The sequence below is a fragment of the Phodopus roborovskii genome, unplaced genomic scaffold, assembly GCF_943737965.1.
Source record: "Phodopus roborovskii unplaced genomic scaffold, PHOROB, whole genome shotgun sequence".
NCBI classification, from domain to species: domain Eukaryota; kingdom Metazoa; phylum Chordata; class Mammalia; order Rodentia; family Cricetidae; genus Phodopus; species Phodopus roborovskii.
Window position 1 is genome coordinate 11,871,675 of NW_026126541.1, and position 26,181 is coordinate 11,897,855.

A 26,181-nucleotide genomic window follows, 5' to 3' on the forward strand; every position below is an offset into this window, starting at 1 on the left:
TTGGCTATATAAGAATTTGGGGCCAATCTGTCCTACATGACTGCTGTCTCGTGAAAGAGAAGGGCAAAGAGGAAGGAAGTAGTTTCTGAGGTTAACCCACCTACACACTTGTAACAGGTTTGAGAAAAAGAGAATCAAGGTATTAGCCCTTTGAGAAAGGCTCTCTTTCCATAGCCCATGCTCTCCTTAAATTCGTGGCCCACCTGCCTCAGCCTCCTGAGTGTTGGGGTTATCATCTGAAATTATCTCATTTGGATAATCTGGACCTACTGAGGCCAAGTCCAGTTCTATTTCAAAAGTCTAACACTGCCTCTTTATAATCTGCTCTCACGTCAGTATTATCTAAATTACATGATCGTAATGACTGAGGCCTGACCAGCCTCCTAAGGAATACAGTTTTCTTTCCCTGGTGAAATTGACCTTTGCGTTCACAGTGACCCAAGTCTTATTCTCATTATGAATTAATCTGCACAGGACATTCCCTGCTGCTGACTAATGAGAATGAATCCCTAATATTCCTTAGACATTATGTGTGTTTGGTAGGTCATTACCTTTTTGTCATGATGAGGATACCTTGCAAATTCATCTTTATGGTCACACAATCATGTGTGCGATCGCCGGTACTCAGCAAGTCCTCACTGAGAACTCTAGCTCAGTCACAGAGCTTATGAAAGAGCTAAGACATATACGTAAAACTGACACTGAAGAACAGGAGATTAATAAGTATGAAGCTATGTGTCTCATTCTTTAAACAAGTAGAGGTAATTCCAAAGAACACATCTCAAGAAAACAAAATCACAGCATCCACCTTCATGCTCTGAAGGAAGAAACTTTTCACTTTTCCCAAGGACTGGAAACATCTAGAAGGGGAATTCTCTATGAGTGTAACAACAAAGTTTTGGAACTATGTTATTGCCAGTTGGGAGAAGATTATTGATGGAAAGGTCAAGTTTTAGACCAAGAGAAACAAGGAGAGGCATTCACACCAGATTCTGAAACAAATCAGAAGTTGGCATGAAACTGATGAAAGGCAAAAGCGAAGGCCCCTTCAGATGATGAACGATTAGTTGATGGAAATAAATTACAAACTCAAATAGCCTTTGGTGCTTTGCACAGGCTATTTGTCACCTTCATTTGGACCACAATACCTAAAATATCTGAGGCATACAATACCGACTATCCTTTCTATCAATACACATTACACTGTATCAAACTATTACACAGTACCACTTTAACTTTGTACAGTTACAATTAACAGTTAATTTTAAAAGAAATAGGAAATTTCCTGCCTCTTTATAATATAATAAAGCACAATTTCCCTAGACTAGTGCCTGAACAACACATTATAGAGTATCAGGACAACTTTCTGTTACTCCTCTGTGTACGTTGTAGCAAACTAAGGTCCTAGATCAGTTTAACTAGCTTTTCCTACTTTCTCAATCTTATGTGGTTTATCTGAAGTGCTGAGAGCATCTTTACTGTTTGATAACTGACTTTTTCCAAGGATCATCTCAAAAAGCTAGGGTTGGGGGAAAGTGCTGGAAAGATGACTCAGTGGATAAGATCATCTACTATGCAAGCACAATGATAGGGAGATGACTTGGCGGGTAAGAATACCGACTAAGCAAGCATAAAGACCTGAACCCATATCAAATCTCGGCATAGCTCTGCTAGTCCAGTGTAAGGGAAGAGGTAGAGGTAGACAGATGTCAGACGCCACTGGTCTGTTAGTCTCCACTAAAATGGTAAGCTTCTCTACAACCAGAGAACTGATATTAATGCAGGAAGTCAAGGAATAATATGAGGACATCCATTGTCTTCCTATCACCTCTGCATGGAGACAGATAAGTGTAAATAACTGAGAACTCATATGCATGTGAAGCATACACACACACAAACACACACGACCAATCTTCTCAGTTTCCATATGCCCTACATGGAACTCATTCCACCAAATTACTGAAGGATTTACCTCTATCTCTTCTATTAGATGAGAGTACAGTAATTTGCGCTTTCTTAAAAACCAAAGTCATATTTTGGTAGTAAAGGTTTTCATGCATGATTAATTCTTGTCTTTCAAAATATCCATAATGTCTTCAAAGAGTTTGTCATAGATGAGGTAATTTTCAAACTTTTATGAAACTAGTAAAAATAAAAAAGAAAGCTTAATTTCACAGGTTAAGAGTTAGAATATCATATTCAGTCATAAATGATAACTGTGTAGTCTACTTTGATAAATGGCATCTTTACTGACGATTAATGTGCACTGTTCATTGTTTGGTGAAGTATTCTGGAGATGACAGTTAGGTCAAAGTACTTGATTATACTTTCTAAATCTTTTTATCACTATTGAATTTTCCATCTACTTGTTCCATGTACTAACAACAAAACCATCAGAAATCTGGATATTATGAAAATGAGCATCTTACCAAAAACAATCTATATACTCAATGCAATACCAATAAAACTTTCAGTGTCATTCCTCACAAAAATTGAAAAAACAATTCACAAATTTATATGAAGGCACAAAAGATCAAAGCTATCAAAAACAACACTACTGGAAATATAACAGTAACTGATCTCAAATTATAATAAAGAGTCCCAGTAACAAGAAGGGGCATAGTACTGGCACAAAAGCAGAGACACAGATTAATAGAATACAGGTGGAAATCTAGCAACATAAATTATGTGATTTTTGACAAAGATGCCAAAAATATACACTAGAAATAAAATACATCATTTTTAACCAATAATACTGGGATAATTGTTTCTAACAATGTAGAAAACAGCAGCTACATCACTATCTCTCACCATGTAGAAAACTCTCCATCAAATGAACCAGGGACCTCAACGTAAGAGCTGATGCCCCATAACCAACTGGTAATGAAAAGTAAGGTAAAACATCAACTTACAGGGGAAAATGAGGGCTTTCTAAGTAATATTCTAATAACACATACGACCAACAATCAACAAGTATGATAAAATTAAAAAGCTTCTGAACAACAACATCAACAATAAAAAGCTACTGTGCAGTTTGTGACTAGACTGCCCAAAGAATATATACTTACAGAAGATTGGAATCTAGAAAATACAAAAACTCACAAAACTAAACATTAAGAAAATAAACATCCCAGCTGAGAAACTGGCTAAAGAACTGAACAGAAAAATTTCAAGAAGAAATCCAAATGTCCAGGAAACACTTTAAAATGTGTTCAACATCTTTACCCATCAGAGAAATGTAAATGTATACTACTTTAAGATTTTATGTTACCCCAGTCAAAAGGCTATTGTCAGGAAAATAAATGGCAACACATTCTGGCATGGATGTGGTGAAAGGAGAATTCTTAGACATTGTTGGTGGGAGTGAAAACTAAAGCATTCACTGAAAATAAACCTGTAGGTTTCTCAAGACAAAACAAAACTAGAACTACCATGTGACCAAGCTATACCAATCCCAGGAAAAGACCCAAAGAACTTTGTATTCTCTTATAGACATACTTGCATATTCAGGTTCATTGCTGCTCTATCCACAATAGCTAGGAAATAGAACCAGCTGTAAAGAAAAATGAAATCAGAATGTTCAGGTAAATGGATGTAAGTAGAAAAAATATGATGAATGAGGTAACTCAAGTCATACATTCTCTCTGATATGTAGATCCTAGTTCAAACTCTTTGGTTTGTGCATTTCAGGTGGTGGACTGGGGAAACCAGGAAACTAAAAAGAGGTCTTTTGAGAGGCTGTTATGTATTTTGAGGGGAATAAGTTATGTAAGTAAAACTAAGCCAGTGATGTAGAATACTGGAAAGGGGTGTGGAAGTATGGGAGAAATTGGTGAGGCAAGGACTAGGCAAGACAAATGACACACAATATTTCACACTATTCCACAACCCAACTTTAAAAAAGTGGAAGGACAGTAAAATACGCGTGAATTGAATCAAGAGGGAGAAATACAGAAGGCTAAAGAATAAAATGGGGATGAGGAAAGGGGTAGTCGATAGGTTAACTAAAACTAAAGCTCTATTAAATAAAAATCTTTCAGAAACCTGCTAGTTAGCAAACAATTTCAAAATAGAACATTAAAATAACTATAAATGTTAATCAGTAGTGATGGAGCTTCTAGTTAGACACCAGCTCATTTTCACCATGTTCAATATCATATGTGAACAGTGCTTTCAACGGTAGGGCCTTACATTAAGGTTGTGAAGGTAAGCAATACTATTGACAATAGTCTGCAATGTGTGTGTGGGGGGGGGGCGGTTGTGGAACCACTTTGGCTAATGACTCAATGGATGTAACACATTTTTTGTACCTAGGGGCTTACTGGCAGCATATGATATTTAGTTGGGCAATGTCCCCCCATTAAATGGTATCAAGTTCCTCCCTTCAATGATGAGAGAGCTGTGCAAAAGAGGAAGTAGAAAGATTATAATAGGCAGGGGTGGTAGATGACTCCAAGGAAACAGCATCTTCTGGACACACTATGGATGACACACATAGGAACTTATAAAGCTGTGTGTGACAGCACACCCAAGATCTACACAAATTCCCAGGAAAGACAAAGGGAACTGGTGGCAGGTTGATACCATGGGAGAGAAAAATTAGTTTTCTCCAGTGGTGTGACAACTGACTATATAAACCTCACTGATGGGAGATGTCATTCTGTAAATGTTTCTCTTATTGGTTAACGAATAAAGCACTGTTGGCAAATAGTAAAGCAAGATAAGCAGGACTAGGAGACAAGGATGATTCTGGGAGATGTAGTAGGAGATTCAAAAGGTAGGGACTAGAGAGAATTCTGGACCCTCTCTCCAGTAAGATAAGACCATGTGGAAACACTGATAGAAATGGATTAATATTTAGGACAGAGATAGCCGATAAGAAACACTAGTAACTGGCCAACAGCATTATACCTAATACAGTGTCTCTGTGTGTTATTTGGGGCTGGCACTGCAGAGAGACCAGGTTGGCAGGAAAACTGCTCATAATACCACACTCCAGGGCAAACTTCACTCTCAGAAATGACTTTCTAACATAAAACAGAATCTGTGATTTTTGTGTGCTTTGTTGTTGTTGTTATAGTTGGTGTTTTTATTGTTTTGTCTTTGGGGTTTTGCTTTCATAGTTTTTCTGGTTTTTTGTTTTGTTTTGTTTCAAGTGGGGAGATTGAGAGAAAGAACATGAAGTTGGGTGAGTAGGATGGAGGGGTGGGGGAGGGGAACAAATATGATCAAAATAAATTGTACACATTTTTAAATAAAGGGATACAAAAGAAATAAAACAAGAGTTCAGACAGAATTACCCTGAATAAGTGACAATGTTACTCCTAGAAGACATGAGATATTAAATTAAAATTTCAGTACATGGCACAGGACATCTCTCTATGAGTTATTGGTCAGGGATGCCCCAGAAGTCTCCAAAACAACAGTCTATTGACACTGCTTTTGATAAGATACTATTTCTTCAGATAACACACACTTATGCTACAGGACATAAAGAAACCAATTTCCCGGACCTGATCCCTCCTGTTCTGTTCCCCACCTGTCCTCAGATAATGGAGTGAGAGAATACAGGGAAACAACTGGAATTGTGAGAGCTTTTGAGGGTGAGGTAGAAACCTAGCACAATGAAATACCCAAAGAACTTTTGAGAGACCCAAGCTGAGACTCCTAGCAATGGAGCCCAAACCAGCCATCTCCTGCAACTAGGCAAGACTTTCAGTGGAGGGATTGGGACATCAACCCATCCAAAAAAATCCTTCAACCAAAAATTTGTTCTGCCTGCAAGGTGTGCTGGGGTAAAGCTGTCACAGAGATTGTGGTAGTAGCCAACCAAAACTTGGTCCAGCTTGAGACCCAGGCCACAAGGGAGCCCACCCCTTGATATGACCTGGAGGGCCAGGATCTGAAGGCTAGATAGCCCAGAGACCTAGAACAAAACCAAACATGACTGGATAAAATGAAAAAGGCAACAAAATGATTCCTAATGATATTCTGCATATTCTTCTATACTTGCAGACAGGAGCCTAGCATAATCTTCATCAGAGAGGCTTCATCAAGCAACGCATGGAGGCAGATGCAGAGGCCTACAGTCAAACATTAGGGCTCAGGGAATCTTGCAGAAGAGAGATTGGGGAGGATTATAGGACCCAGAGGAGTCAAAGATACCACAAGAAAACCCACAAAATCTATTGTTTTTCTATTGGATTAGAAGCTGTACCTGAAACTCCTGATATTTTAACTACCTTCTGTGCCTCACAGCCCCACAGTCAGTGCCTGGCTGCTCAGGCTGCAGCCTGGTGGGACTTCAGGTCCCACTGACATTGGCTCTGCCACTGATGCCAAATGTTGTTTTCTAAGTCTCTATCATTCTATTTATCAATAATGACTTGGGAGTTGGATGTTGGGATGAAAATCAGTATTTGCCCCAGTGCACAAATGGACTTTGGGAGCTCATTCCCCATTGAGGGATACTTCCTTAGCCTAGATACATGATACACAGGGGAGGGCCTAGGCCCTGCCCCAAGTGATGTGACAGACGTTGATGATTCCCATGGAAGGCCTCACCTGCATTGGGGAGTGGAGGGGCCCATGGGATGATGGGAGGGAACTGTAAAATAAGATATAGATAGACAGACAGACAGACAGACAGACAGACAGACAGACAGAAAGATAGATATAAAACCTGGTAGCTCAGAGAGGGTAGAAGCAACCAGCTGATCTTCCCTTATGGCTGGAGATGTAGCACAAGAAGTTCTCTCCACTCCTCTTAAACTAAGAAGACCTCAAAACTTGTAGCTCCTCTCTACTCCTTGCTGTGTGTCTCCTATCTATATTCCTGGATTTTCTGTACTCGCTGTAGCTAATTCCTGTCAGCCAGTTGCTGGCTCTGCCCTCTGATCCAAAGTTGATTTTATTTATTAAAACAGTCTCTGTTTTCATAGTGTAATCGAATATCCTGCTACAAGAATCAACTAACCAGGGCTCATAGGGGATCACAGAGACTGAACCCTGAACAATCATCAGGGGTTATTGAATCCTGTAATACTGAACAGCATTACCTAGGCACTCTGCATATATACTATGGTTGTATAACTTGGTATTCTCATGTAACTCCTAACAGTGGGAGCAGGGAGCTGTCTCTGACTCTTTTGCTTGCTTTGGGACCCTTTTCCTACTTCTGTGCTGCCTTGTCCTGCCTTAATATTTGAAGAGGTACCTAGCATTATTGCAACTTGATAAGCCATGTATTGTGGTTAAATAAGGATCAGGATAAACAAATAGGCCGAATAGATGTTTATTCAGGGAGAAATAAGTTACAACCTAGACAGATGAATACCAGGGAATTCCACCGGATGCTCGCCTGTCCGAGTCACACCAGCAAGAGAGCTTTTCCGGGCTCTTCCTCAGACCTCAGACCTCCTTCCACAGGTCACTTCCGCCAATGGCTCCACCCCCAATGGGCGTGGTCAGTGCCACAAAAGGACTATCTCACTACAGCCATGTTTGGTTGATATCCCTGGGAAGCCTGCACTTTTCTAAAGGTTTGGAAATGAAGTAGGAATGGGTTGGGGGTAGGAGTGGGGAGAGGGACCAGAAGAAAGGAGGAAGGAAGGGAAACTAAGTTCAGGATGTCACAATGAGAGAGGAATAAATAAAAATAAAAATAAGAATAAAGAAACCAGTCTCAAACTAACCAGGAAAATTCCTCCCTTCAAATTACCATTCACAGTGCCAAAAGGTGCTATGTAGGCTGATGAGAACTAAAGACATCAATGGTCTTACTCATTGCTGGACCCTGAATGTTATAATTCCAACTTTCCCACTAGTGCAATAATAGCTCAATATATGGGAGGTAACCAACTGTTTTATGGTTAGATTTAAGGTCTTCTACACAGAAGGGAATTTCACTTCATATACTGCGATGTTACTGAAAAGCTCATGATTGGGAAGGTCATCAGCCCCAGGGTAAAACATGCTGTAGTTATTGTGAGGAGGTAAGCAGTCAAACTGCCTCCTACATATTTATGCTTAGACTCATAGACCTGGGCTAATATCAATGTTGGCCAGAGAAGCTTCATTTTGCAATGAATAGCAGTCAATGGGGAAAGGCATAAATGGTTGAATTGCTAAGAACAGTCAGGATTCAACCATAAATGGGATACCTATATTAACAACAACAACACAGCTCAGAGAATACCACTGAATACCAGATCTGAAGGATGGGACAAAGTGTTGTGAAATGATATCTTCTAGGGAGGGTATGACTAATGGAATTGCGAGCTCACATTAGCTATGTTTACCTGCACAAGGTCAAGCCATCTCAAATCCTGGCACAGATGGACTAGGTGATGTCAGACCCCACTCTGTACTCTTTTCTGAGGTCATGGCCCTGGTAGGTTTCCAGTGTTCTGGTCGCTAACCCCACATCTATGCATTTACAGTACAGTACTACCTGGAATTAGCAGGCTATGAAAACAAAAGTATAAGAAGTTGGAAGGAATGTGTGTTGAGAAAGGACATGAGAAAACATAGAGGGAGGAAATAGATGGAAGGTATGATTTATATATATACATATATATATATGTGTATATATATAATTTTACATACAAGAATGTATACAAATATGTATATGATAACACTATATTTACATATTTGAAAATCTCAAAATTAAACAAAAGCTGAAAATAATATAATATAAATATAGTAAGTATCTAGAAACAAATCTGACAGAAAAATCCTAAGAGCTAGAAGCTGAAAAGTGTAAAGCATTACTGAGTTAAAATGAAAGAAGCCCAAACAAATAGGAAGACACAGTGTGTCCATGGATCAGAAGACTCAAGATGTTTTAAATAGCAGTTCTTCTCCCATGGGCCTGTATCTCCAATCCCAATAAAAAATTCCAGAAGGAATCGGGGTAGTAAAAGAAAATGACAAATTGATTCTCAAATTTAAATGAAAATGCAGAGTACGCCAATGGCCAAGAAATCAAGATAATGTGACAGGAGTGTTAAGACAAGCAGGCAGATTGATGGAGAAGAACAGAGTGCAGAAATAGGTCTGTAAATATATGGTCAATTGATTTTTGACCAAAATGTAGAATCAATTAGATGAAGAAAGAATAGTCTTTCCAACAAATGGTACGAGGAATAATTTAAATCCACATGCAGTAATAATAGCTACACTAATAATAAGCAACTTTGATCCAGACTTCATACAAAATGTGACCCAAATAATCCATGCATTTAAACATAAAGTAAAGCTATAATACATAACATAATAAAAATTGTGTTATACTTAGATGGATATATTTATTTATAACAACAAAAACAGGATCCACATGTGAAATAATTTACAAATCTGATTTCAACAAAATTATGAATTCCTTTTCACTGACAGGTACTCTTAACAGAATAACATGTGGAACTATCACTAGAGAATACGCTTCAAATCATATACTTCTGAAAGGATTGTTACCCAATGTTTATTAAGAAAACAAGCCATGTCAAATACACAGTGTACAAATAGAAAGTAAGCGCAGATGTTTCTACTATCTGGAATCACTAGGAGAACAAAAATGAAACCTATAATGAGACAGCTGTGCTGTCCATCTATTATGGAGATGAAAATGATAAAGACTCATCTTCCAATACTAGAATCTACAACAGACACCATGTGTATGGCCCTCTAGTGGAGGTGGAACATAGTACAACTTTACAATCTATCTCTCTTTAATACACAACACTCCATTGCCCATGTATATATGATCCAGTTATTCCACCCCTAGATCTTTATCTAAGAGAAATAAAAGCACATGTCCATAAAATGTGCATATTAATACAGCAATCATTTTATTCTTACCAACGAAACCTGAATTCAGCCCAAATACCCATATGCAAAATAGATAAACCAGCTATAGTGTAGCCATAAAATATGATACTATAAAGATACTATCAATATACACAACAATTTCTTTAAAAACAATTATAAAAAAGGAAGGATTACAGACAAGACTCCACTTTCACAAAATCTAGGTGTGGAGTGAATTAATCTCTTATAGCAGGAAGCAAATCCCTTACTGTGAATGTGGATGGAGATAGATGGAAGGAAAGAGCTTCCAAGGACACTTTCAAAGAAGAAACTTTCGTTTACAGCTTTGACTACCATGAAACTAATAGGGGTACTCATGATGGTGTGATCAAATTTACACAACTTTAATTTATATAGTCATCAAATGCCAATGATACCTTGTTAAAGTTATTTACACAAATCTGATAGTAACCAATAAAATAATCCTAGTTTTAAGCAATGTTTATGAGTACCAAGTCTTGCTTAACTCTTAGACATTAACTTGTCAATGCAATTCTCAGATCAAATATTTTTTCTCTTAATTATTTACTTTGGGAGAGAGGCAACCCTTGAGGGCTGGTTCCTTCCTGTCACCCTGAGGAAGCAGGGTCTTTCTTACTCTTTGTGTCACTTTACTTGGGGAACTTACAGTTGATTCTCCACCACCCATCTCACCACAAGAGTGACGAGATTACAGATGAACACTACCACCTCTGGCTTTGGAAACCATACCAGGTTCTCACAGCAAGTTCCTTTACCCACTGAGCCAACTTCCCAGGCCTTGATTAAATGTTCTGGAAGATAAATCAACCCTTGTGGTCAATATATACTTTCATAACAATCTAGTTTCTTTTCTTTTCTTTTTAATAGCATTTCTTACATTTGACATCAACTATTTACTTGAACAATGTTTCTCTGCACATGAGAACAGAGATGGTAGCAGTGTCCATTAACGGATCTCCTAGAATATGCTAAGTGTCCAATAAGCATTTGTTCAGTGTCATGTGCTTGACTTGGTTGATGCATGACGTAAGGGTATTTCCTCTTTCTTGTTTCAGCTGATGTATGACATAGGGGTGTTATTGTTCTTCCTTGTTTTAGCTTTGGTTTCCATCGTTGTTGTTCCTGCCAGAGACAGAACTGAGGGCCTCACAGAGGCTCAGCACACACTTGGTCCCCGAACTACACCCTCCAGCAAGAATAAGTGCTTTGTATTTTCAATGATGAGCATCAATAGGGAAGACATGGTCTCTTTGTTTCTTTCCTTCTTTTTCCTATTCATTTTTCCAGTAATAATCTGGAGGAATAAGTCCTTTTGAGATTTAAAAAAAAAATTGTTAGGTTCCGACATCAAGGAATTAGTGGTCTGATAAGAAAAAAGACCAGAGTTGTGGCATAATTTTCAGTTACTTCTAATGATTTGGCTGTGAGATCTATAATAGAGATAGTAATCTCTGCTTCCTTTTTTACCTAGTCACTAAATTGTCATTTGCAGCATCCAAAAAGAAAAAAAGGATTTTTTTTATAACCAAGAGCATGCTACAACTACCAAGAGTAGTACCCAGCTGCTCATTCTGAGTGCTCCCTGAAGAGTGCTCCCGGAAGGGACTCAACCATCTGGTCAGACTCCTAGAAACCATTTGCACTGAGGGAAACTCTCAAGACAGGACTCTGCCACCTCTCAGGATCTTAATTATGAGAATTTTCAAGTCCAATATTAGTCCACCAGTGTTCGATGATAGAAAAGTTAATATATCTCTTTTCCCTCATCCATTCCCTGTCTGCCTATTATAAAGCTTCAGGATTACAACCCTGGTATCTCCACCAGGCACTTCAAATTAAAAAGTCTCCATTTTAAGAAGCCTGCTTCAATAACTTACTCAGACAGCTACTGCTGGCAGCTGCCTCCGGCACTCAGAGCAGCCAAGGGAGGCATGGGGCAAAATGTCAGAGAAGCTACTAAAGGAGGACTGGGCACAAAAGCAGGATTCTACCCTGTATTGTACCCCTGGGCAACAGTGTCCCTCCAAGGGCCTCCTCTCCACTACTCAGTGCTTTGGGGAAACAAGATTCTCCTTTGTCGGGAATGGAATGTACCAGGGGTGCGGCCCTAAGCCTAAGGCAGTCAGAATATATGATCAATTGCATCCTTTAAGGTCTTGTGTGGATCAGGGGTAGCCTTCAACCCCTCTCCTGTGACTTACAGGCAAACACTAAGTCAGATTCTATTTTGGAATCACTCTGAAATGTGTCTCCTTGGTTTTCAATTATTACCTTTATCTCTCACCCAGAGGCAATTTAAGATCTTTAGGTATTCTAAATATTAAGAAACTTTTAGGTTCCTCTGCCGGTTGTAACTGTGTTATTCTGATTTTGTACTGATTTGCCAAACACATAAAAGAAACAACATAAAGAGGATGATTTCCTTTTGAACCACAATTTCAGCCCAGGGTCACTGGCTCCATTAATTCTGGACCTGTGGATAAAAAGCATGAACGAGGCAAAAGGCTGTGGTGGGTCACAACTACTGGCTTTGTGGCAGGCAGCAAGCAGGAACCAGGAAAGATACAGGACAATTTCTATCTCTCAGGTGCATGGAAGGCAAACTTTTCTTAAAGCTTAAGTTTGGTTCAGCTATAATCCCACAGACAAAGATTATCTAGGAAAGCTTCCTTGAGAAACTTGTCTTTGTGTCTTTGTTCTGAAGGCTTTTGTTTTTTGTTTTTTGTTTTTGTTTTTTTTTTTTTTTTTTTTTTTTTTTTGCTTATTTGGGGTGTGTGTGTTGCACATGTTTATATGGGCATGCACATGTGTACCTGTGTATATAATCATGAAGTCCCAAAAAGTAGATGTCAAGAAACCACTAGTTACTCTCCACTCGTTTTTTGAGATAAGTTTTCCACTGAACCTGGAGTTACCTCGTTGCCTAGTCTGACTGGCCATTCAGCCCCAGGGATGTAGCTATACCCTCCTCACCCTTCCGGAGCCTTGGGTACAGATGACTGCTTCCGTAGGATGCTTTTACACAGGTGCTGGGGATCTGAACTCAGGTCCTCGTGCCTACGTCACAAGCCCCTCAAGCAGTGAGCCATCTCTCCTGCCCTGCTTTGAATTTTGAAAATTTAAACAGAGATATCTAGATGAAGAAAGGGGAAAGCCTCTCAGAGAAAATCATACACAAAATGTTTTGGTGTACAGCTAGAGGAAGTATTCCCTGGTGCCTGAGTAGTTGGGTAAAGGAGATAGAAAATTAAAACTCCAATTACAACAGTCTCTGTGGTGAACAGAATGCTTTTCCTGCATCCTGCAAGCTAAGGGAAAGTTAATGATGTATTCTAAGATGACCTGGAACACATTCAGGTCAAGCAAACATTTTTCTGTAACTCCTGACACCTCTGAGGATCTGCCATCATTTACAGACAAAAAAGAAGAGCAAAAAAAAAAAAAATGCCAAGAGCAAAACAAGGAGTTCTCCAAGCAGATGCCCACATGCATAAGTAAGCATTTATCTCACACATCTTTGAATTCTTTTCCTCTTCCAGTGGCCTTCAAGGCCAAGGTATCACCTTTTTCTCTTGTCATGTTCATGTCATGGAAGCCTGGATACCAATATCTGTTGGTTGCTCACTGGCTAAGGACTGTTCCCTGGTATTAATGCCCAGCACTGTTAAAGCACGCTGTGTATAGGGTTGCTTGGCAGACAAAGGCCTTGGGTAAAGCCCTCAGGAAATAAAAAATGTAAGCATTGGCTGTCAAAACTTGCGGGAGCACAGAGGATGAATATATTCAAAGTCTACAAGCAGAACTGGATTTTCTCATGGAAATCGGTGACAGAGATAAGATTTTCATTCTTGTTTATAAGGGGTTAAAATATTCATAAATATGCTTCAACTGTGAACATGTGGATTACATGGAGAATAACATCAAAGGAGGAGGATGTTGTGTCTCACGTCTATGGAACTGTCACTTTTACAGTATAGGCCACAGCCGCTTGTGTTGCAAACCTGGTCTTGACTGCCTTCCGCTATCATCACGGTTCAGCACGTCTGTGGAGTCCACATTTGTAGCATCTCCTTGGCCCGGAGCCAGTTCCTCCTCTTCTCCACTCCCACCACATTTGCCCAGGCTGAGTATCAATCTGCTCCATCACACATCTCTATTGCTCTTTTGAGGAGATGAAAATGTATTGGATAGAAATTCTCTCCTCCTACTACTTCCTCCCTTGATTAAAACAAAAAAGAGGAAACACACTCAACTGTTTTCTCTTTCCATTCTATTCCGTCTCCTCTACCGAGACCATGTCCTCTGTCCCTTGCTATGAATGAAATAGTTCTGGACTTTTCTCATCAATCCTCATGAGTACAATATGCATGCTTGCATTTGAAGTAAAAAGCCAATCCTCTATAATTTAATTTTCTCCTCTCACATTAAACCTGCCATTCTTCACATAATCAGTGTGATAAATGCAGAGTCAAACTTCATCTTCCTGACGTTAGCACACATCAGTACTTCAAAATGCAAACAATTGTGACATTTGCCTTTATAAAAATCATCAAGAGCACAAACTCCTCTTAAGACATTTAAAAGTTGCTTTTGTTATATTTAATGAATGATATATTATACTGCGGTGAAACATGCAGCAATACAAATACTTCACAATGCTTCCAATTAAGACTCACTTCACTTAGGCCAATTGACAACGCTAGTGTTCCACACTTCATTCAGCCTGTGAATTTTAAATGAACTGGTTGGTGAAAAGGGTGCTTCTTTTCTAATGAGTTTGGTAATCAAGGCATCTATTTTAATTTCAAATTGGATAGATTGGGAGAAATTGCTAGACTAAATGACTGGTACTAATTAGAATTATAAAAATATTCATCATGCCAGGGAATTAACATGGGGGTCTGATTTTTTTCCTACATTTGCATATTGCTTGAATTTTGGGGGGAAAATCTTGACAAATTGTCTTCTCTTTAGCAAATTGAACAAACACTATATCTGTTTTAGTCCTTCCTTTCATTTAAAACATAATACATATTCATGATTTGTAAATGAAGCTAAATGATTTCAACTTCCATCTTCATTACCATATTAAAGATGTTGTCTCCATAAGCTTCCTTTAAACCCTAGATCATAGCATTATCTCTTTAAATGGTAAATAATTTACCTTAATCTATACATTAACCTGAAGATTTGAACAAATCAATGAAAGCAGACCTAACTGGACATCCCACCCCTATATCATCAACTACATAACTACCTTGTTGACTTTTCCACTCTAGGAAGAACTTGGCCCTATGTGTTGTAATTGGGAAGTGGTTTGACAAATTCTTTTTCTACAAGTTTTACTCTGATAAGTGCCATCAACTGAGAAATAAACCAAAGGAACCTTTGAATGCTTAGCTGTAACAAAACTGATTTTGTTGTGCCAAGACTGCAGAATTCATTGAAATGTGGATCCTGTGTAAACTAGCCCAGGCTGGACATCTATGCCAAGGCCACTGGAATGTTGTCAACCTGTCAACCTACAAAGGAGAATGAAGTGATGGTGGACATATCACAGTCCCACTCAGAGAGAAAGCAGAAAGCAGGGCTGACTCTGTAACCTTGAACAAGTTAGTGACAACTTCAAGAGCCTTCCATACATCTGTAATTCAGAATCAATCACTTCCACTTGCTGACTTATACAAGAAAGTCGTGCAACCATGTACATAAGAAGTCAGTGCTCACTAAAGAGAAGGTAACTTGGATATACATCTCCATTTCCAGGGAACACCCAGATGTCTGACTGCTGGTAAGGTAACACGGGACATGTAAGAGTTATGAAGAATGAGACTCCATTCCTTGGCTGCAACAGTATTTGTTTCCATTATGGTTGTCAAATCAAATAAGCAAATACTAATTAAATTTTGGGATACAGCTGGAATATTCTTCCAAAATACTATCAGAATAAATCACTTCCTTAGTATCTTTCTATAGTGGGTATCTTCTAAATAATAAAGCCTTATTTGTGTCTGAGTTATAAATAATATAGATTGAGTTTATACCCAACAAGAACATAGTTTTTCTTGGGAGAAAGAAATCATTTCTATAACTTCACAGTTCTAAAAGGATCGTAGTGAAAAACAAAAGTACAGGGAAGACAGAATTCAGGGCTAGTACATTCTGAAGTCAGGAAACTTTTCTTCTACATCATAGTGCCTCTGGTGTGTGGATTTAAACAACTATTTCAACTGATTTCACCTAAATCAACCTTATTCACACTTGAAGCTCTTTCGTAGAGTTGTCTTATACTTGGTATGAATGAATCTCCCTGCAAGGTTACCTTTCAGACACTTTTAATTACAAAATCAATCTAATAGAATCAGAGAAAATTTGGAAAACAAATTCTATTTGAAACTACTACAAATGCTATTCCATCAGTCACAAACCCCATTGATACTTGGAACTATTTCTTTCCACTTTAAATTTTATTGCTACATATTTTATTATTTGAGAGCCTCACACATGCTTATAATGAAATATCACCGAATCAATACACACACACCCCTCCACTCTCCATATTCTCATTGAAACCTCGTGATTTTTTTTTAATAACAGTCCATTAAGGCCAATTAGAGGTATCCAGATGTGCTTGAGTATGGGGTCATCAACTGCATTATGGGAAACTTACCAGTGGCCACATCCTCAAATCAGGAAAGGATGATTCTCTGTTCCCCAGTAGCTATTAACTGTCAACTAGAATTTAATTCCTACAGCTGACTCTGGATTAATCTTCACAGAAGAAGAGAACTAGAACCAAGTCCTGTCATTATAGTTTTAAAATCTAAAGTCCTCCTTCCTTTTTTTTTTCTTTGTCCATTTCTCTCTTACCCCTTACTTTTTGTATTCTTCCTTCCTCCCTTCTCTTTCCTTCCTTTTCCTCTGTCTTATCTGTTGCATACTCATATTCAAAAAGTATTATTTAAACCATGAATTATTACAAACTTGTATATTTGATGTAATAACACCCATACACACATTCATATATAAGGCATAAATGTATATCCACGATACCATATATTTATCATCATTGAATTAATAGCTATATATTAGGTCATGAAGTGCATTTACTGTAAAGTTTCTTCACATAGAGCATTCACTGTGTTTCTGCCCATTTGTCTATTATAAAGGGTTTTGATTACTATTATTAAACCTAAAAATCCATGGCATGAGATTATGTATATGAGTTTCATTGTATCAAATTATGAATATGAGTATGCCTCATGGTAGGTTTACCAAGGTATGTTCCAGGAAGCAAAGTCTCCTGCATACCAATAGATACTATTTCAGGGTAAGAGTCTCACTACAACTGTGCCGGCACTGGTCGGGAAAGCAGTGGATCTTTACAAATGAAGCTGGTTAATTTCAAATGGACAATTTTGAAAAATTCCTCAAGAATTTTTTAGATCTGTCAGACCAGCTCAACATCAATAAATGTTGATATTAGCTGTTTCTCCTTACAGCATTTCTTCTTTGTTCTTTCCCTTACTTGCAGCCTTCTAAACTCCCTTTTGTCTGCTCCATTATAAATGAAAGTCATCCTGACAATACCTCAGAGACTAATCTGATAGCAGCCCCTGCAGAGGGCCTAAGACAGTGAGGGGAGAGGCGTGCATGGCATTATGAGAGTTCAGTGGTGTTTCCTGGAGAATGATCTGGATTCGTGGGGATATTGTTTATTCACTAGCTCAACACATATTTCTCTGTATGCAAGTTATTATTTACTTAGAAACCTTCCATTCATGATCCTCATTTTAAAAGCCACAGAATGTTACACCAGAGTGAGTGGTTAAAGTGCAGGCAGAAGGTAGAGGGTAAATAAAAGATATTGCCTGGATAGGAGGACAAAAGCTTAAAGACAGAGTGGGACTAGCAGGGACCCTGAGTTCAAGTAGAAAACGAGAAATAGAAGGTGAGGGTCTGGTAACAGGGCTGAATTAGGTTACAATGTGAGCACACAGGATCAACACACACACACACACACACACACACAGTCAATCTATGAGGAAGCAGGTAGAAGGATACAGAGAAGGCTAAAAAGCTGAATTTCCTGGTGTTCCTGTAGCTATAGCCACCTCTGGAGACTACAGATTCACTATGGTTAAATTTCTACCATGGGAGAAGAGGCATTGTTACCTATCTGAGTGCTATGTAGCAATCTCCTCTGAGGTAAAACATTGCTTTCTAGAGAGAAGCTTCAGAAAACCCAGGATGTAAACAACTGCTAAGTCTCAGGAAGCCCCCGAAACTGACTAGATGAATAGGGCGCCTTAATCCCCAAATTTATATAAGCAGTAGAGAAGGATGAGGGGACTCAGGCCAGACCAGCTTCCTGGAAAACACTCTGACTACTGAAGTGCATGCAGTCATGCAGACATTCAAGGGTTGAAGACTGTGTGTCATCACCTATGCTAGGGTGTGCTTTTCAGTGATGCAGCCGCCTCCAGGTTGTCCATGCTCCTGTAACAAACCCTTCACCCACACTTCTGCAAGGAACCACAGTGAGCTGACTGATTTTCCAAGTGCAGGGTGGCAGTATTGAGATTTTGGTCAGCAGTAAGTAGATGTTCACAAATCTGCAGGAATAGTAGCACACTATGCAGGGTTGTTGTCTTTCATGGTTTTACCAAACACTCTTCTATCCCTTAAGAGATAGGTCAGGTGCCTTAAATGGTGGTGTGCTAGTTAAGTTTTCCATCAACATGACACAGCATTGATGCACCCAGCAAAAGGGAACACCCGGAGGTTGTTACTAAATAGGGTCCTTGCTGCACCACTATGGCAGAATAGATTACATTAAGCCAGTTTTACCATTCAGAATTCAGCTCAGATGGAGTCTTTAGAATCTCTCAATTCCACAGGGTATGGTGAACTATGTTGTCCACTCCCTAAGTGACTGTCCCATGGCCCATGACACAGTGGGCACACTCTACTGCACTGATGAAAGTACTGTGCAAACAATGGCACCTGTTACAGGTGACCAGGTTAACGGGCCTTTCTTTCTCTTAAATGATACACAAATGCTTTTATGAGAAGACAACCTAATGAAAAATGCCATTTTCCTTTAAATAAAAAAAAATGTCTTTTGGTCTATTTCTATTCCATGGATGACAAGCTTCAAAACCACGGCCATCCCCAGTTAATCCTCATCAGCTTTATCCCCACCAGATGCAGAGACACAAAGCCTGTTTCTGCCAATGGCTACTGAGGAAGTTATCATCACCCGCTAATCCCGAAGGATCTGAATACAATTACATTTTAATCTGAGGGTTTAGAGCAAGAATATAAATGAAAGGCACAGCTTCATTTGTATCCAGCATTCCAGAAGCACAACTTTAAATTTCATTTTGAATTTTGAGGCCCTGCACAACACAGCTATCATTTAATTCAACACGACCTGCGCCAGACCTGGCATAGCAACCACAGGTATGGTCCAATCAGCAAAGCCTGCACAGGACATGCACTGGAACTTACATTTCATAGCACCATCATACCTAAAGCTGCACCAGCATCTCAAACAGCTCCTCAATCCGTCAGCTACTATTCAGCAGATAAGAGGTGATCCAGAAAGCCTGCCATTCACTAGAAAGAAATACTAACTCTGAAAGTGGTAAATATGCTAACTGCCTTGATTTAATCAATAGACATATTTAGATTCACACTGTGCTGTAATTATCAATGGATTATTGATCAATTAAAATTAAAACGAGGGTGTTTAGATAAAACTCAGTTGGTAGGTGCCTATCTTGCATACATGAAACCCTTGTATTGACCCCAACAATATTAATTAATTAATATAATTTATATTCAGAAAGTATCATAATAGCAGGGACTAGGGATATGACTCAGTGGATAAAGTGCTTATTGTGCCACTATGATGATATAAGTTCAGTATCAGCCTCAAGTAAAACGCTAAGTATGACTTAACATGATTGCAGGGTGTAGCCACAGGTTATTGTAAACTTAGCTGGCGGTGGGTGAGGATCCTCAGAGCTCAGTGACCAACCTATCTAGCAGAAATGGTGCATTGCAGGTTCCATGGAGAGATGTCCTCTTAAAAATAAAGTGGAGAGTAATTGAGGAGGCAATATCTCTGGTAATGGTGTACACACACACACACACACACACACACACACACACACACACACACACGAGAGAGAGAGAGAGAGAGAGAGAGGGAGAGAGAGAGAGAGCAGGGGATGGGGAGCTCCTTAGTTTCATGCCAGCTCCCAAATACTATAACAGTTAGTTTTCATTGCCTTGGTTAGTGTTTAAGAAACTGCTTTTCAGGTTGAAACTGTTAGCAATTCTAGATGAGTATAGCCCCAGAGTGCCTGAAAACAATGGAATCTGAAATCTCTTTGGATTCTCCATTTCTGAACTCCAAAGCTAGCTGCACTTGTTAATTTCATCTTGCCACAAAGATAAATAGCCATAGAGGCTTTGCAATCCTGAGCCTCATGCAGAAACATGGCTATTTTTAACTCTCCCCCACAATGAGTGAGCCCCATGCCAGGGGGTTATGCGTTTGTGAACACAAAACCTGAGCCCATTTTTAAGGAACCACACTGAGCCCCTTGTCAACCCAAGGTATGTTTAGACATGCAGCTTTCTATAAAATGAGGACATCAACTACTTCTACAAGCCCCAGTCTTCAAAATCTGCCTCGAACTTTTTCAAAAATTCTATTTTAGTAAGATTACTGGGCCTTCCCAACTAATCCCAAAAGAACCAATATTAAGTGTTTTAGCTATAAATGGGAAACAGGCTGGGAGAAAGGTGTAACCTATCCCTTACAAGACAATGCAACAGCACACAAAAAGGAAGCCTGCTTGCAGAATAAGAAGATGGAAGCAGCTTTCTTTCACCATCTCCGTTTCAACAACTACGAGTTACGACAACCTTTGATTCTTTCATCCTCAAAGCTTGATATAAAATGCCTCCAAAGATTCCCGTTGCCAAGAATGAATCCTGAGTGTTTCCTAAGTACGGAGGCCTTTCACTTCAAAATGCAAGATGGTAGAGGCAAGTCTGTAGGGAGGCCGCAGCAGGAGCTGGCATAAGAATCAGGGGGAAGTGGAAAGCCCAGCATACAAGAAACAGGGATTTGGTCAAAAGGCACAGGCATGCTCCTCTGGAAGCAGAAACGATTTTGAAGGAAGAGGCAAAGCCCTCCTGGTTTTTCCATCAGAGCCTTTTTTCCCCAAATTAGATCCACTAGCAAGTCTTCTGCAGCTTTGGGGTGTCAGTTTGAAAAGTAAAGCAATTGGATATCATCCCTTTAAAATATCATTCAATTAGATCTTTTGTAATACATACAACGCACAAGGAGATAGCCTTACTGATTCTAAAGAAATTGCTAGTGCATTTCATCAAAGGCACAATAATGGAAACATCGATTCACTCCTCACCACAAACATCTCCCTTTGATGCTGCAGTTACCTTAATGCCAGCACTTTTCATTTTCTCTACAAGAAAACAGCTGCCCCCATGCATTCACATCAGAGAGAGCTCTAGCCTGAAATAACACATTTGTATATCAATCCCAGCCACACTTGCATCTTCATTTGCTACTGCAGAGCATCACTCTTCAAGATGCTATGCCACTGGATCACCACCCAGAATAAAGAAAAAACTTCCCTGCATCCCAGAGAGGCAGGGAGAGATGTTTTATGCCACCCCTCCAAATGTTGCTGAAGCTTCATGTCCCTCCTCACGCCATTTATTCGTAGGAAGAAAGGCCATGTACTTGTTAGAAGCCGGAGGGCTGAAGAACAGTCAGCCACTTTCAGCAGAACATGTCAACAAGAAAAAATACCGAAGGAATAATATATCTGGAAATGTGCAGTGTGATTAGGAAAATCCATCAACACCCACAGCCATGCTACACATATTTATTCTAAGTGAAAAAAAATAGTCATCAAGTCTGAGAGAGTTTTGAAGGCATTACCTCCGCAAGCATACTCCATGAGCAAAGGCCCTAAAGTTCTTGGTGCTGTGGAAATGGAGGAAAAGGACACGTGGGATAACACGAGACATACTGCATTTGTTTTATCGACCTCTTGGCCTGAGGGGTCTGTTGCCTCTAACCTAGCTTGCCTCTGTGAAAATATCCTTTAAGTGCTTTGGGCTTCATCTAAATGAATTACCATCCAATAGTTTAACAACATGCAAGTAATGTATTTTTATTTCACTATAGCTTCAATTTTTCTGGCTACAATAAGCATCCAAACTCACAGACTGTCTGACATTTGGCTAAGTCTCTCATACAATATCCACTTGATGCCATGAAAGAAACATATTTGCAATGGCTTTTGCTCTGCAAATGTCATGCGGGTGTCCTTAGGGGACTGCGTAGAGCACCTGGTGCCCACCTTGAGGTTCTGCTAATGAGAGATATAAAGGTTATGTTGAAGTTATTGTTTAAAGGTGCTGACATCACACACACACATTCACACATTCACAGTCACATACTTACAACAGATACTGAAGAGCAACTGTTCTGGGTCCTTAGAGAGCAGAGAGAAGAAACTATTCCAGTTGGGCTATTCTGTGACTATCTCTATGCAAAACAGTTCTTGCAATTATCTTTTCCCTTTGACTGACTGACCTATAATATTATTATATAATGGCTGCCATATGTACTAAGGTCCTGGGAGGAAAGGAAATATAATGAAGAATAATCTAGTGTCTGTTATGAAATACAAGTTGAACAAACATAATAGGTTCAGTTCTGCAGCATTTAAACAGCTATTCAACCATGGGTTCACCTAACAGACATTCAGCAATAAGGCAAAATGGTAGATCCGACGTGATAGACTAGGAAAAGAAAATTACCAGTGCTGTATCCCAGCTTCTTATATTGCAGCTAAATTAGAGATTACCAGATGAGAGCTAGCAACCGCGGGTAAAGATCAGGAGTCCTTTTTAAGAGATATCGAAGTTTCTGAATTATATAGGAGATATTGTCAGGTACACATGGATTTTAGAGCTTAAAAGGAAGGTCGCCGGGGGCCACTACACCTTTAGCTGATTTTCAGAAAATAACAGAAACTTTTTAGAAAGCTTCCTTTACACTCATAGAGAGCAAGATTATACTAAAATTTCACCCAATCAAAACAGGAGCGTATGATGGAATGCAGCCCATACGTAGAACCTGACGATAGCCATTCAAACTCCCGCTGCCCCAGCCCCAAGATGGAAGAATATGGACAAGGACATTGGCTTCCTGCACCTTTGTTTACAGCTGTCATCATAAAACCATGATAATGATTTCCCTCTTACCGATCTCATGGGGGTTTAGGAAAGAAAGTAAAATGATCAAACGTTAGAGAGAGTCATTATAAGACTATGAAATGAGAGAAAGATATCTCCAATACAACATATATATATACATGTATTCAAAAACACATGCACGCGCCCCTATATATTTTGATATAAAGAGTAAGAAAATAAAGTTCATTGCCGAAGACAAAATCAACATAGTTGGAATAATAAAATGTCACCAATTCCTTCTGTGAGCTGAGCAAACAAGTGCTTTTCATAGAGAAGGACACAGGCGACAACGTATCCACATAAGCAGTGTTTGCTCACCTTCTGATCCAAGCTGTAGGCCAGCACCCAGTCCTCCTGCCTGGGATGGAAGAGCAGGCTCTGGATGTAGAATGTGAGCCGGTACTTCTGGTAAGTCGCCCCTTCATCCGAGCTGATCAATATGCTGCTCTCCATCTCAGGGTCACTGAGAAGCATGATCTAATGAAAGCATACAGGAGAAAATAAAGATAGCATTAACAGGGTGAAATGAACATAAGTATTACACACTGTTCTGTTTTCCCCAGATTCACTGAGCTGAAATAGGGTGTGAGACTGGGTCTACATACAAAAGGAGGTTTCGTCTCGTACTATTATCATCTTTGAAGTGATGAGTGTGTGTACGATGGTCCTCCGTCCTTTTACCCCATGTTTTTCCTTAGACGTGGGAAGGGCCCTCCCTTCCCATGGTCTTACACTTTGTTATTCTCATTCTTCACTATGAATGAAAAGAGTGTCAATGATACCTTTGTTAGAGAAATTTCCCAAAGCACAAATCCACAGAGGTCCTTTAGAAAATCCTGCAGCCCTGGGATTGACATCCAAGCCAAGTAAACAGAAATAAGATTATCCAAAGTCTTAGGCATCAGAAAGAGCAAGTTTGCATCTCCACAGTTTTATATGTATTGTGGCATGGGATAGTGCTTCATGGGAAAACAAACTGTGGAACCCTTGTTTTCTTCAATATTGACTAGAGTCTCATGCTACCAAGAGTGCCTTTAAACACATGGTATAAGTCACAGTCCTTTTTTGTTTGTTTGCTTTTGTTTTATATTTTAACTTTTTATTGACTCTTTGTGGATTTCACATCAGCATCTAGATATCATTCACCTCCCTCTCCCTTGCATCTTCCCTCTGCCATTGCAACGCATATGCTCCCAAGATAAAAATAATATTTAAAAGAAAAAGAAAAAAATCTCATCATGCATACTGTAGTGTGACACAGTGAGTCACACAATGTACCCTTTAGTTCACACATTATACGAGCAAGTGACCATTACAATGAGTAATGAGTTCTGGTTCAAGGCTTCTGGTTTTTGCTACACTATATATACTAGGCCTTTGAAGATAGAGTTTCTTACCTGCCTGGTCCCGCTTCAGAATAGTCCCAAATAAGCACTGAGACATATTAATTACTAAAATGTTTGGCCAAGGGTTTGGGCTTCTTATTGGTTTGCTCTGTGTCATAGAGAGCCTACAACTTTGGGTTTCCAAGACTGGTCTTTTCATGTGCTCCAGCATCTCATAGATTCAGTGGATGTTGGGAAGGGCCAACTCACAGACCTGGTTCTTGGTCTGAGTGGTTTCTGGATTGGTCATTGTAGCAGATAACAGTCATCTGAAACACCACACTGAGCTCTCCATCACTGTTCTAGCTCACCTTATGCAGAGATGGCTGAGCCTTTAAAGGATAGGTTCACAACCAAAAATATAAGCTGCACTCTTGACAAGACATTGCTAGGACTACTATTTCAAGCCTTGTCCAATGTAGCTTAGCTCCTACCCTTAGTGCTTAACTAGCATTTACTCACTAAGAAACAATTGCCTTTCTAATGCTTAAACCCATTAGACAGACTCTGATACTCTTTAGTATTGGCAACTTTCTTCATCCTTCCTGAAATGATCTCTTTCTGGAAAACCACCCTCATCTGATTCTTCTTTGTATCTTTTGGACAGTGGACTTTATTAATTTTTCATTTGAATGTTATTGGGTGATCATTCACAAGCCTTTTCTTTTGACCCTCACTCTCTATTACTCTCTAACGACCTTCACTCTCTATTACTTCCCTTGTTTTCAATTGTCACCTTCATTGGATACTGATACATTAAGATGAGTGTCAGGTATCCCAGACTCGTTCTTAGTTGCTGGCCTGTGAACTTAGCTATCAGCAGTTTTTTGATTTAATATTCCAGAAATATCTAGCATACCAAATACCCCATAGTGATGCCTCAGGTCCAGCCACTCTCCACTCAGTTAGTGTTTCCAGTGACCACCCAAAAGAAGCAGTGTGCCAGGACTGATCCTCGACTTCATTTTCTCACTCACCTGCTAAATTCAATCTTGCGTTTTGCTGTGTGTGTGTGTGTGTGTGTGTGTGTGTGTGTGTGTGTGTGTGTTATAGGTATGCTTGGAGGGTATGCCCAGTCACTTACATGGAGAAGACGGATATTAAGTATTTCTCATATTGCTCATCCACCTTGTTGTGAGACAGGGTTGCTCATTGAACAGAAATCTCACTATTTTGGATAGACTGCCTGGCTAGTGAACTCCCAGAATCCTCCTGTGTCCTCTTTCCCATCACTGGAGTTACCAGTCATGCAGCCAGGCTGGGCTTTTATGTAGTTTTCTTACTAGTGAGACATAACTCTATCACCACCTTCTGGACCGACTTCCTGTCAAACCGCAACATCCCAACAGTGTATCTATTTTCTCCTTGATATCTGTGATTATTAGTAGTAAGAAAAATGACTCAGCCAAAAATCTCTGAGTTTCTGTTGTTTGCAGAGTAATTGAATGAGTAAGTGTTTCTATTCCCTGCTAAAATTCTACCCATTTCGGTGTCCTGCCAACTATTATTCAGTCTAATGTTACCATATAGTATAAATCATAAAGGCTGAAATACAAAACAAAGCAACCCCTCTACTCCCACCCAAAACCACAGCTTTATACTTTGGGAAATAAAACTATTAACTAGCATGATT

The 26,181-nt window shown here is 39.4% G+C and overlaps 1 protein-coding gene across 1 annotated transcript in view; it reads right to left on the reverse strand.

Annotated features, from left to right (window-relative positions):
* Sorcs3 (sortilin related VPS10 domain containing receptor 3) overlaps positions 1–26,181 on the reverse strand; it is a 602,076-nt gene that overhangs the window by 259,261 nt on the left and 316,634 nt on the right. Inside the window, exon 4 of the mRNA XM_051199708.1 lies at positions 23,482–23,640. Coding sequence (XP_051055665.1) covers positions 23,482–23,640 — 159 coding nt within the window. The remainder of the gene's footprint in view (positions 1–23,481; positions 23,641–26,181) is intronic.